The sequence below is a fragment of the Ursus maritimus genome, unplaced genomic scaffold (genome assembly GCF_017311325.1).
Source record: "Ursus maritimus isolate PB19 unplaced genomic scaffold, ASM1731132v1 scaffold_10, whole genome shotgun sequence".
Classification (NCBI taxonomy): domain Eukaryota; kingdom Metazoa; phylum Chordata; class Mammalia; order Carnivora; family Ursidae; genus Ursus; species Ursus maritimus.
Genome location: NW_024423344.1, coordinates 2,701,530 through 2,713,770, shown reverse-complemented (window position 1 = coordinate 2,713,770; position 12,241 = coordinate 2,701,530). Strand labels below are relative to the sequence as shown.

Below are 12,241 nucleotides of genomic sequence, written 5' to 3'. Positions count from 1 at the left end.
ATAAAAATTTGGAAGGAGAAAAAAAGTAGCAGGGAAAAGTTTTGGAACTGAAGCTGCTACTTAAAAGCATTATCCTAGACCCTACTGCTCTGAATCAACTTACTCTTCATTTTTTAGATTCTACTTGAGGATATATTGTTTCATTTGCTAATCTTCAGTAAAGGAGTCTAGCTCATTGTGGTTGACCAGGATATAAAGTTTAGGAAATTAACTAGTAATCTAGGATCTATATGTTTTTGACTATTGCTTTTTCCCTTGTTGGTTTGGTGATCATGTCATCTGGGATTTCAGTGTTAAGGTAGAATTTCTCCGCCAGAGTAGCTTCTTGGCTCTGGATACTGAAGGCACAGGAATTGTGTTCTTCTCTTTCTTTCCCCTTGGTTAATTTGACCCACCACAAAAAGTAGTCCCAGTACAACCTGGCATTTGGATCTTTTCGAGCCACTGAAATAACTGATGTTCTAAGAATGATTGGAACAGATGTAACTGTTCAGTTAGAGAAGATTTTGCCCTATTCACAGTGCATACATTCTGAGAATAGTGGATAAATTTAATATCTTCATGAAATATTCCAAAACAGAAAGTTGGTTTTGTTTTTTTTTTTTTTAAGTTGAATTTCTACTATAACAGGGTTAAGAACTTTTATGGTAGTAGGGAGTCAGTAGTGGGAGGTAGAATTTAATTTTAACATTGCTGGATGAATTTACTTAGGTGACCACACTGGAACATTAAACTAGAAACGTACTACTACACTTACACAGCAAGTTAAATGCCCTCCGTGCCACCGTGTGGCCATCCCTGTTTGTCCTTGCCTGGCAGCTTGACACTAGTTCATTTGGCAGGTCTAAAAAAATGAGGTTACAGACCAGTGCAACATTTTAATATATTTTCTTCTCTCTCTATTTTCTTCTGAGACTAAGAATTTGTGGGAATGCTATAAGAATTTACTTAAGATTTTCTTAATCTCAGGGACATGAATATCAGTGGGAGGGAGGGTAAACTAGAATGTTAAAATCAGAACACTGAAACTTTCTTTATAAGTGTAATTTTAAAAGCTATTTGAAAAGAAGAGATAACTGACTGATGGTTTTCTATAGATGAAAGAGTTGATCTCATGAATATTTAGTTTACTAACTTTCCCATCATACCTCTTCTAGAATAATGCTCCCATCAACCTTCACTGGTCAGAAACTATATGAAGTCTGGCTTTCCCACTTCCCTTTTATATTTTTTGGTGGTCCATCCCCTTGTACTAGTCTAAAGTACATGTTCAAAAAAGTTTTGGGGCAGTATAGTGTACTAGAACACTGATTCTGATTTTGGATTCACGTTTAGGCTTAACTCAAAGCTGTGCCATTTACTGCCTTATTGACTTGTACAAATTATTTACCATCTCTAGTCCCTGGTTTACTAATACTGTTTGTAAAATAAATATGATAATGTCCATTTCTGGGGCTCCCCAGACGAGGAAGGATGATATTAAGTGAATTAGTAAGCATTCAGCAAATGCGTGTTTTCTCTTCCTAGTGGTCTAACACCTCTTTGCTTGTAGAATTTTGGGATGTATACTCCAATACATCATCTCTTTTAATGCAAATAATATTTTAAGTATTGAAATTAGAAGAAAGTATTTATGCTTTTATTCATGAGTGGAAACTAATTGTATATTTTAAAAAATACAGGTAACCAACATGGTAACTTTCCTTTAAATGCTTAAAGAAGTTTCTTATAGTGTTAGTTATTTACAGATAGTTTTATGGAAAAATAAAACATTTCCTAAGGAGATTATGTTTTTTAAATACAGTCTGTTTTCCGGGTATCAAGATGTATTCTCAGAGTAATTATGCTGGTACAGTTATTAAATAACATGTTTCATGAATGTCTTTGTGGACAGGCTGTTTCCCTTCTGTGGTTATAAACGTTGCTGTGGTTACTTCATCTTGGTTTGTAATAGTATCAGCCTCGCTCTATTGATTTGAAAGGAATAGACCTGAAGACTTTACTTCCTAAGGAAATTAGCTAGATTTTTTATTTTAAATTAACATTTAAGCCATATTTTTCATCTATTTAATGTTTATTTCCTTTGAAAGTAGTAGGCATATGTTAAATCACTTTTAAAGCTGTTTAATTTAGCATTTAAGCCTCCTGTCTTCCTCTCTGCCATGCTAGAGAGAAGTGGGTGAGAAATTCACTTGTCTACAGCAGTGCTGCCCCTGGATGTGGTAGCCAGCTTAATCTCTCTTATCACAAGTCTCATTGATGTTTGCTTAGAAGAGCAGCTGGAAGTCTGCTTTATGTATGGCAACCTTTCATAAAGTTTATTCTTGGTAATAAATCTCCTGGGGTAAGAGCCAGGCTATTATAAGAGACAATCCTCTCTCTGAACAAGAGTATTTTATTTTGTCAGCTGGAGTTAGTGTTTGAATATCTTGTGCTTATGACAGTAAGCTGGTGAGTAAGGCAGGCTATCTTTGAAGGGTATTTTTTCACTGTCATGAAATTAAGGGCTTTCACTAGAAATGAGAATGCTGCTGTAGGACTGTGATGTGAAGGCAACAGTTATTTAAGTTGTTAGTGAATTAACTTGTGAATTTTTAGTACTTCAGTGAAAGAAAACATTAAAATTCATTTATAACCTTGAGACCTCATTGAATTTCTTCTGTTTGTTTTACGTATTTAAATTTTTTTAAAAAATTTACCAGCTGCTGAAAAATAGTGAACACATCATGTATTCATTTTCCATTTGCCTTTTGTTAATCTGGTGTTAGGCATAGAAGTGAACGTTGATTCATTAGTCCAGCTAAGATTTACTGAGCATCTACTATATTGCTTTAATGATGCTTTAGTTATAGCTTTCTTTTTTTACCCATTAAGTTATCTTGTGGTTTTAATTTGATGGAATGTAGATAATAATCAAGAAGTGGAACCAAAAAAGCCAAAATAGATATTTCTTATGATAATGATAAAAATAAAAATACTGGGGTGCCTGGGTGGCGCAGTCGTTGAGCGTCTGCCTTCGGCTCAGGGCGTGATCCCAGCGTTCTGGGATCGAGCCCCACATCAGGCTCTTCCACTGGGAGCCTGCTTCTTCCTCTCCCGTTCCCCCTGCTTATTTTCCCTCTCTCGCTGGCTGTCTCTGTCAAATAAATAAATAAAATCTTAAAAAAAAAAATAAAAAGAAATAAAAAGAAAAATACTGGTGTTGTTTTACCTTACCAAATCATTAGCTTCTACGTATACATAATACTTTTACATGCACTATCTAATTGGAACCTTTGGACAATCATATGAATTAGACAGGGCAGAGAGTGTTAACCCCTTTTATAGATGAGAAAACTGAGGCCAATATAGATGAAGTAATTTGCTCTCAAGTTATTTGAAGTGGTAAATCTTGGACTGTTAAAACCCAAATTTTCTGACTCCTTTGTCCAAACAGTAAGATCCTTGTACTAGACTCTTGAAAGAGTCCTGTAGAGTATTTTAATTTAGAATTTATTTTGGACATAATTAAAAAAATTTTTTTTATTTGGTTTCTAACTTGTTGAAAACGAAAATGATCAATTTATTTATTTATTTATTTATTTTTTTAAAAAGATTTTATTTATTTATTCGACAGAGATTGAGACAGCCAGCGAGAGAGGGAACACAAGCAGGGGGAGTGGGAGAGGAAGAAGCAGGTTCATAGCAGAGGAGCCTGATGTGGGGCTCGATCCCATAACGCCGGGATCACGCCCTGAGCCGAAGGCAGCCGCTTAACCGCTGCGCCACCCAGGCGCCCCGAAAATGATCAATTTAGGACCACTTGTTAGTGCTAGTCAAATTGCCAGCAACAACAACTGATAGACACCAACAAAGGATGGTGGAGAAGAACTGGAGCAAACATAAATCAAAAAGCATTGTGTCTGGTGTAACTTTGTCAAAGGGTGTAAAGCCTCATACGTTTTAGAGTCCAAGTATTCTCTTTATTACAACATCATATAATAATTGCTTTAGAAGTAATTCATTTGGAAAAATTTACGTGAAGGAAGTTGCATTAAAAATGTTTGCTGACTGCATTTGGAAAATTAACAGATATTTAATTCTCTATGATCTTGGATAAATGAGGCATTGCTATGTTCTAAAATTTGTACTAATGGTATGTTGTAGTGGTCTAATCACCGCTAACTTTAGTATGACCATCTTATAATATACTAACCAGTCAACTTTGATCTGATTTCATTGAAATTCACCACTCTAAATTATTTACAACAGCTTTTGTTTCTAACCCTCGTAAGTATCAGAGTCCCTATCTCTGGTACAGAAATAATATCTAGCCCTGACTGTGACAAAGGGCAGAGAGACAGCACTTGAAGGTACTGATCAGTAGGGAGGGAGTTAAGAGGTAATGTACACTTGCAATGACCGTTGAAACCTGAAAGTCTGAAACAAGCAGACAGGAACCTTCTACAAGGGTAAGAAAAGAAAAACAACTTGTGATCTCTCAGAGGCAGATTTGATGCTTTTTTCCTCCCTTTCCTCTTTCTTTGACCTGAGAAGGAGTTGTCCTCTTTTTCCCATAGGATTTCACTTTTGGCTTGCTTCCCTAGTTATCTTCATTACAGTGCACTGCACCTGCTGTGAAGGTAACTTGATTTTAATGAGATTGAATTGATAATCAAATATTGCAAATGAGTAAAGATATTAGGAAATGAGTCCTGGACACAGTGTGGTATGTGATCTGTGAATAGGGTGAAATACTGTGTTGATATGTGTAGAAGTGCTTTTCTTTCTTGCTGTACAATCAATGCTTAATTATTCATCATTCTTGAGGAATTTCTATTAATTTGTTCCTTTGAACCCTAGTGGTATGGTATATATTGAATGTTTATAATGTTAGTCTTGAATCCTTACAGGGCTTCCAAATTAAGGAGCAATTAAACTGATGAGATTAAAACGATGAGACTATTTTACTGAATTTTAGTTCTTTGAAAGCTGGTAGTTTTAAGTAGGTTAACACCAGAATATTTGATTTCTGATAATACTTTTAACCATGCTGCATAATGTATTTTTATGTATTTCTTACATCTTTTAGCAGTAATTTGAAAATAACTTACTTTAAAAAATTCGCCTTTTTATTTCATAAGTATGAAGTGGAAAAAAGAATACAAAACAATACATACAGGTGATAGTAATGATATATAAATGATGTATACCTGTGTATTAAAAAATTAGAAAACTGAACAGATGTTCACAGTAATAACCTCTGTATGGTAGGGTTGTAGGCAGTTTTCTTTGTGCTTTTCTATACTTTCTAGCTTTTCTAAGATTAAGATATATTATTTTTATAGGAAAAAGAGCTATAAACAAAATATTCTTATGTTCAGAGAACTGAGTCTATAATAAGACTCTGTTTTCTTCTTAGTTATCATGTGTTAAGAATGTACTTTCCTTTATGGGTGAATTTTACTTTAGTAATGTGAAAGTTTGCTGTTTTGGAGAGGTAATCTTTATTGCTGCTCATGAAACCATCCCATCCCCCTGAGGGCTCCTTGTTTGTCTGATGAGGTTTGTAGTTAAAGGAGGCTTTTATTTAAAAAAATTCTTTTTGGGGCCTCCTGGGCGGTTCAGTCGGTGAAGCATCTGACTCTTGATCTCATCTCAGGTCTTGGTCTCAGGGTCCTGAGTTCAGGCCCCCGTGGCACCTATCTAAAAAAATGATAAAAATCCTTCCTTTTTCTAAGCACCATTAACCTCAGAAAGTCCTCAGCTTGCATTGTTCTTGCCCCTCTCCTTCACTCATTTTTTTCATATCTTGACTTCAAATACATGCATGTCCTCTTAGGAAATGTCTAGCTTCATTGTGAATACAGGTTGTTTCATTAATTAGTGTTGTGTTACTGAAAATTTGAATGTGGTCATAGTTTTAAAATATGCCTTTTTTTTTTTAAGATTTTATTTATTTATTTGACAGAGATAGAGACAGCCAGCGAGAGAGGGAACACAGGCAGGGGGAGTGGGAGAGGAAGAAGCAGGCTCATAGTGGAGGAGCCTAATGTGGGGCTCGATCCCATAACGCCGGGATCACGCCCTGAGCCGAAGGCAGACGCCCAACGACTGAGCCACCCAGGCGCCCCTAAAATATGCCATTTTGTAGTGAATAGAGGTTGACACTAATAGTTTGTGGGAATTTGTAAATTACTTGTGTAAACTATTATAGATAATTTATTTGTAAGAATGATAAATTTGTGTTACTGAGAGGTTCTGGGTTCGTAATGTTCTATTCACCGAAGTCTTATTTAGAAAGGAGAGAGAAAAACCAAGGTTAAAAGACATAAAATATGGGATGTTATAAAATGTTTCCAGGATCAGAGGATCTTGTGTTAGATCTCTGTGTGCTGACTTTTTGCTTTGAATTTTATTAATTTGAATTTAATACCTACTTTCTTCACTAAAGCCTAGGTATATTTAAGAACTATGTTCATAGTTGGTCCCAGTGTTATTTAAGTGTATCTGTGAGGTTTTGATTGTTGGCATTTCAATCATTAATCACCATTTTAAAGGAAAGCTATTTTTTAAAATACAATTTTCTTAACTAAGAAAAAAATGAAGAGCTTGTACTAGTGAGTTTCTAAGATTTTGTTAGTGTGTAAAATGAAGTGTGAGTATGCCACAGACTGTTTTCTCTATAAGAGGTTCTTTAGTGCTTGGTTTCTCAGACCGGGTTTCTTCCTCCATGTGCCTGGGGCTGTGCAAAGGCAGTTAAACTTGTACAATTCTCTTGATGATTTGGGAAAGGGGCAACATTTTTATATTAAAAGAAATGTATATTTTAAAGTAAAGTTTACAAAGAGTGAGTGCATGTGTGCGTGTGTATGTGTGTCTGTGTTTAAACTAAACCAGGCATATTAAGAGTACTTTTACCATTGTTGAAGGCAGCTTAGTCTATATCCCCAGATTGCTGAAGGAATTTGCATGTATTCTCTATTGTTAGGCTTCATGGAGTGGCAAAGTCTAAGAAACTGCTTGAATGTATGGGCTGGTGTGCCATCCATAAATATTAATTATACAGCCATGCTTATTTTAATTGAAATTAATTTAATTGAAATTAAATATGAATTTGATTCTTTTTCACAGTTTTTAGAGGAAAGTTTCAGACTTAACGCAAAAATAAACATAAAGTGTATTGGTCATCCATGTAACCATCATTCAGTTTTAGCAAATAGCAACTCATGCTATTCTTTAGGAATTTAATTTTATGTATATTTGCTCAGATTTGCCAAGATAAGCATCTGTAAGGTCAAGGTACTGACATCAGAAGCATTTCTGAACAAAGATGTTGCAGTTGGTGGGTGGGTATGACTGTGTTCAGCTGTTGTATAAGCTTGCATAAATAGTATCATCTTGACTTTAATCTTTCGGTTGTTCAGAGGTAGTGTGCATATTTCTGTTTAACCCCTGGAAACTTGCCAGAATAGTTTGTATCCTCTCCATCCCTGGCACCTTGACTCTAAATAGTCTATGAGTAAAAGCAGTAAGTTGATGTTAGGAGCCTGTTGGATAGAGCCATTAAGAAGGAAAATCTTTATTTTCAATTTAAAAAACTTTTGAGAATTACCTGGTTAATGTTTTGGATGCTGTAAAATCTGCTTCACTTTTCATCTGCTTGGAAATACACTTTATAAACATGAGAACATAGAGTCACACAGACCTGAATTCAAATCTCAGCTGGTGTTTATTACCTTTCCTCTCCAAACCTCACTTGTTCAAATGTGAAATGGGGATATGGGTTGTTGTGGGAAGTAAATGAAATAATACATTCAACATTGGTTATGTTGAAATGTCATTTGTACTCTATGACTGAATAGATGTATTTCCTGAGTTCAAGTCACAGATGGATTTGTATAACTGAAATTGAGGAAGTATATTTATAATTACTAGGCTACTTAGAAAGGAGAGCTAATCTTTATTTTGTCATATCTAGTTTTCTGACTGGTAGGAATAAGATCTAAAGATATAATGGAAGATCTAAAGATAGAAAATGTTCTTTGAACAAATACTGTATTGAAACAAAGCGTTGGGGGAAAATGCCTTACAGTTGTTTCTTATCAAATAATTACAGCAAACTCTGGCCTGTTCTATTCTAACTGCACTATTGAGTGAATTCTCAAGTTCAAGTAAAACGAGCAACATTGGACTCAGTATGGAATTCCATGGTAACTGCAAAAGAGTTTTTCAGGTATTGGTATTTTTATGTTTTATTAGATTGTTTACTTTTTACACAATCTGTTCTTAATGGAGCAAGAACATTTATTTGATCTAGTTGAATGGTAGCCTGTGCTTGAAGATTGGTGTTGTGATTTCACAGCATTTAGTAAAGGATATAATATAAGATAGGATAAAGATTTGGCGAACATAGTTGACAATTTTAGATTTCTTGTTTAATTTTAGTCTTTAAACAAAGAGGAAATACCACTCCAAAGATCCTTAGATTATTTATTTTGTTCTTATTACATTTAGATGTAACTGATTCAATTGGTGGGACTTCGCTGGCCTTAAAATAGGCCTGGCAGAATGCCAACGAGGGCCATGTATTTAAAATGTTATTGCAGATGGTGTGGGCTCTTTGTCTCGTATGTATTGTTTGGCTCTGAAGTAAAGTTATGTGAAGGCATTGGCTTAAATCCGAGGGCTCTGCACTAAAGCAACTGACCCCTCCAGCTCTGTAGTAGTTGTCAAAGACTCCACTTCTTTTATGGAGTAGCATTTATATTATAGTAGATGCATTCAAACTGGTGTCACTTGAAAGCATACTTGTGATATAAATTATGAGCAGGCCTAAAAATGGAAAATGTTCTTAAAGAGGTAGTGTTTTTCCATTGAAAATTTTAAGGTTTTTGTTTGTTTTGTTTTATGGTTCTTAAATGGGAATACATTGTGTATCAGCTTTTGATTGAAAAATATGTGTGATTTATTTATTATAGGAAGATGACCTTCGTCAAATCTTCATGTTAACGGTTGAAGTTCTTCAGGAGTTNNAGGCGGGAAAACCTCAATGCTCAGATGTCTTCAGTATTTCAGCGTTACCTTGCACTCGCCAATCAAGTCTTGAGCTGGAACTTTCTTCCTCCAAATTATATCCTTTTAAACTGAAGAGTTTATTTGTGGTAATTTTCATAGATGACTTAATTATGGCTAAAAGTACTTCATCTCTGCAGGTTTGTAAAGTGTTATTGCTGGAAAGAAAATACGTTTTTAAGAAATGGAATTTAATTTTTTTTTCATTTTATAATGTACAATGCAGTGGACTACTTACAGGATTTAAAATTTCATTTACAGCTTTGTAGAAGAGAGTCAAATAAATGGAAGCATTTAGTGGATAAGGGGGCTGTTGCCAACTAATAGGAATAGCAGTGTTCCTTAGGAAGGAAAAAGAAGAAGGTGGGAAGTGAATTTTTGTCGAGAAACTGAATCATTTCCTCTGTGTAACATGTGATTACATTGGATTTATTTGGCTGACTTTCCTTAAGACTAATTTGGCATTCTGTGATTTGATCTTTATGGATGCAGATATTGTTCGAGTGTAGATAGTAAGGTAGTAGTATGTTTATTCTTTGAAGACCTTTTTTTTTTTTTAAGACTTTATTTGAGAGAGAGAGAGAGAGAGAGCATGAGTAGGGGGAGGGGCAGAGGCAGAGGCAGAGGGAGAAGCAGGCTTCCCGCTGAGCAGGGAGCCCAACATGGGTCTGGATTCCAGGATCTTGGGGTCATGACCTGAGCTGAAGGCAGATGCTTAACCAACTGACCCACCCAGGTGCCCCCTTTGAAGACTTTTTTTTAATATTAAAATATAAAACTTTTATTTCTAGCTAATTATGAGTGATACAAAATAAGTTTAAATGGGTTACATTGTAGGTACATATGTCTGCTTTTTAAAAAAATCAGTTATTAAAGTTATTAAAGTTCTGTTTCTTAGTTTAAGGTTTATGATTTGCTTTCTAGAAAATTTGCTACCTATTGATAGATTGAAAGCAGTACTATCTAGTGTCTCTTCATCTTTATCATAGTTGAGTCAGACAAATCTAGGTTTAATTCTTTTTTTTTTTTTTTTAAAGATTTTATTTGTTTATTTGACAGAGACAGCCAGGGAGAGAGGGGACACAGCAGGGGGAGTGGGAGAGGAAGAAGCAGCCTCCCAGCGGAGGAGCCCGATGTGGGACTCGATCCTGGAACACCAGGATCACACCCTGAGCCGAAGGCAGACGTTTTAACGACTGCGCTACCCAGGCGCCCCATCTAGGTTTAATTCTTAGCTGATGTTAGGCAACATCACTGCGTCTCAGTTTTTCCAAATATAAAATGGGGATATGGATTGTTGAGTGATTTAAATATAGTAATACATTTAAAACACTCAGGAGTTAGCTACTATTTATTGAGCTTTTAGTAGCTTACTTGAATAAAGAAGCTTATCAGCTGTCTGTGTTAGGTTCTTTTTTCTTGACCTAATATACAGGAAATTTAATTTAACTTGTTGTACATGTCTTTAATCAGTCTTTTCTTGGGGGCCTAGGTATGGGGGGTTAGGGAATCTATTTAGGAGAAAAAGATGACAAGCAAATAGGAAATACATATTCAGCCATACCAGAGATTTAAGGTGAGACTCATTTTTATTCCAACAGAACCAAGAGTTGCTACATTCACATACTAGAAATTACCTACTGTTTTTGGCTGGTAAAATTGTGGGATTTTAAAGGGGTTAAGTGGTGTTAGGTACAACTTTTCCTTCTATTTTCAAGTTAATACACTCATGCAGTAAAAAACTAACTGTGAAATACTATATAGGGTATTGAGTCTCTGACTCGTTGTCATTCCCCAAGGCAGTCATGGTGAGCTGGTGCTCTGTGGGGCAGAGCTTATAGGGATGTTAATCACTTTCTGCTTTTATCCTTGCTCTCTAATCAGCTTTCTCCTCGTTATTAATTTATATCTTCAGTATATTCTTTTTGGTTGTTAAAATGCATATATTTTCTTAGGTTTGCTTTTTAAAAAATTTCCCCTTTGAGTGCTGCAATATAATTTTTGCTCCAGTTTTTGTTAGTAAAAAAGGGAAAGATGTTGAAAACTTTGAGACAGATTTAAAAAAGTAGCAGGCCATATGGAACTATCAAAACATTAATTATATATGTAGGGAAAATCAACAGAAGTTACACTGCATATATTGGAGCCAATTTTAAAGTCTCTGTTTTAGGGGGAAATGTGACTGTTTTGTAAAGGGAAACAGTGCTGTAGGAGTTTGGAAACAAAGTTTGTCTAAAGATACACACACATAAAATATTTTCATAAAGTATTTAGATAAAGCTCTGGAAAACCTGTCATCTGAAAATAATTAGCACGGCTTTAGTGTTCCCAGAGAAAATAATCCCTTGTTTAAAGAGAAGTAGATCTTGATCTTGACCTTCAGATATTCTACTTCATGACTTACAGATGAATTCATATCTGACCATAGATGTTTGCATAGTGGCCATTTGTTGGCCACCTGAACTCCAGTCCAGTATTCCTTCAAGAGGATTAGCTTTAAATGTAGGGAAAGAACATGGCAATGGAGTTAAACAAAGCTACATTTTTAGTGCTAATTAAGGGAATCAGTTTCAGGGAACCCAATTGTGATATAATTTCTAATTTTGGCAATTCCTTGGTGATCTGTTTAATCACTGGAAGGGAATTGGATTATCATTTAGCTTTGTACCTTGAAGAGGGCCTACAAATCAAATTTAACTTAGTTAATATAAAATGTTTGGCTCTTTAAAAAATGATTTATCCCTTAAGATAGAATAATAGCTAGTAGACCTTGTAAAGTGTGTATTTTGTATCAAATATATTCGATCATTTAGAATGGTATCATGTTAAATGAGGCTGTGTTAAATTGCCAATATCAATCCCTATTCATAATTTTTTGCAATGTGCTTTCTTTCTTGCATCTTTTTATTTTGATGTACTTCTAAACATACAGAGATACTACAAGAGTAATTGAAAGAATTGGCCGTATGTCCTAATACCAAGATTCACCAGTTGAAAACATTTTGTCCCTTTTTCTTTTTCTTTCTTTCTGTCTCTACATATGCATAATTTTTGTTGTAAGGATATACCACATTTCTAGTTATCCATGGATTAATTGATTGACAGTTGGGCTGTTTCAGCTTTTTGGTTATTATGAATAATGCTGCTGCTATGAACATTCATTTTTAAGTTCTTGTTTGGACTTAAA

General features: G+C 35.0%; 1 protein-coding gene across 1 annotated transcript in view; it reads left to right on the top strand.

Moving 5' to 3' along the window:
• XPO4 (exportin 4) overlaps positions 1 to 12,241 on the top strand; it is a 125,770-nt gene that overhangs the window by 41,589 nt on the left and 71,940 nt on the right. The window contains 3 exon segments of the mRNA XM_040621293.1: positions 8,099 to 8,215; positions 8,961 to 9,010; positions 9,012 to 9,112. Of these exon segments, the coding sequence (XP_040477227.1) occupies positions 8,099 to 8,215; positions 8,961 to 9,010; positions 9,012 to 9,112 (268 nt within the window).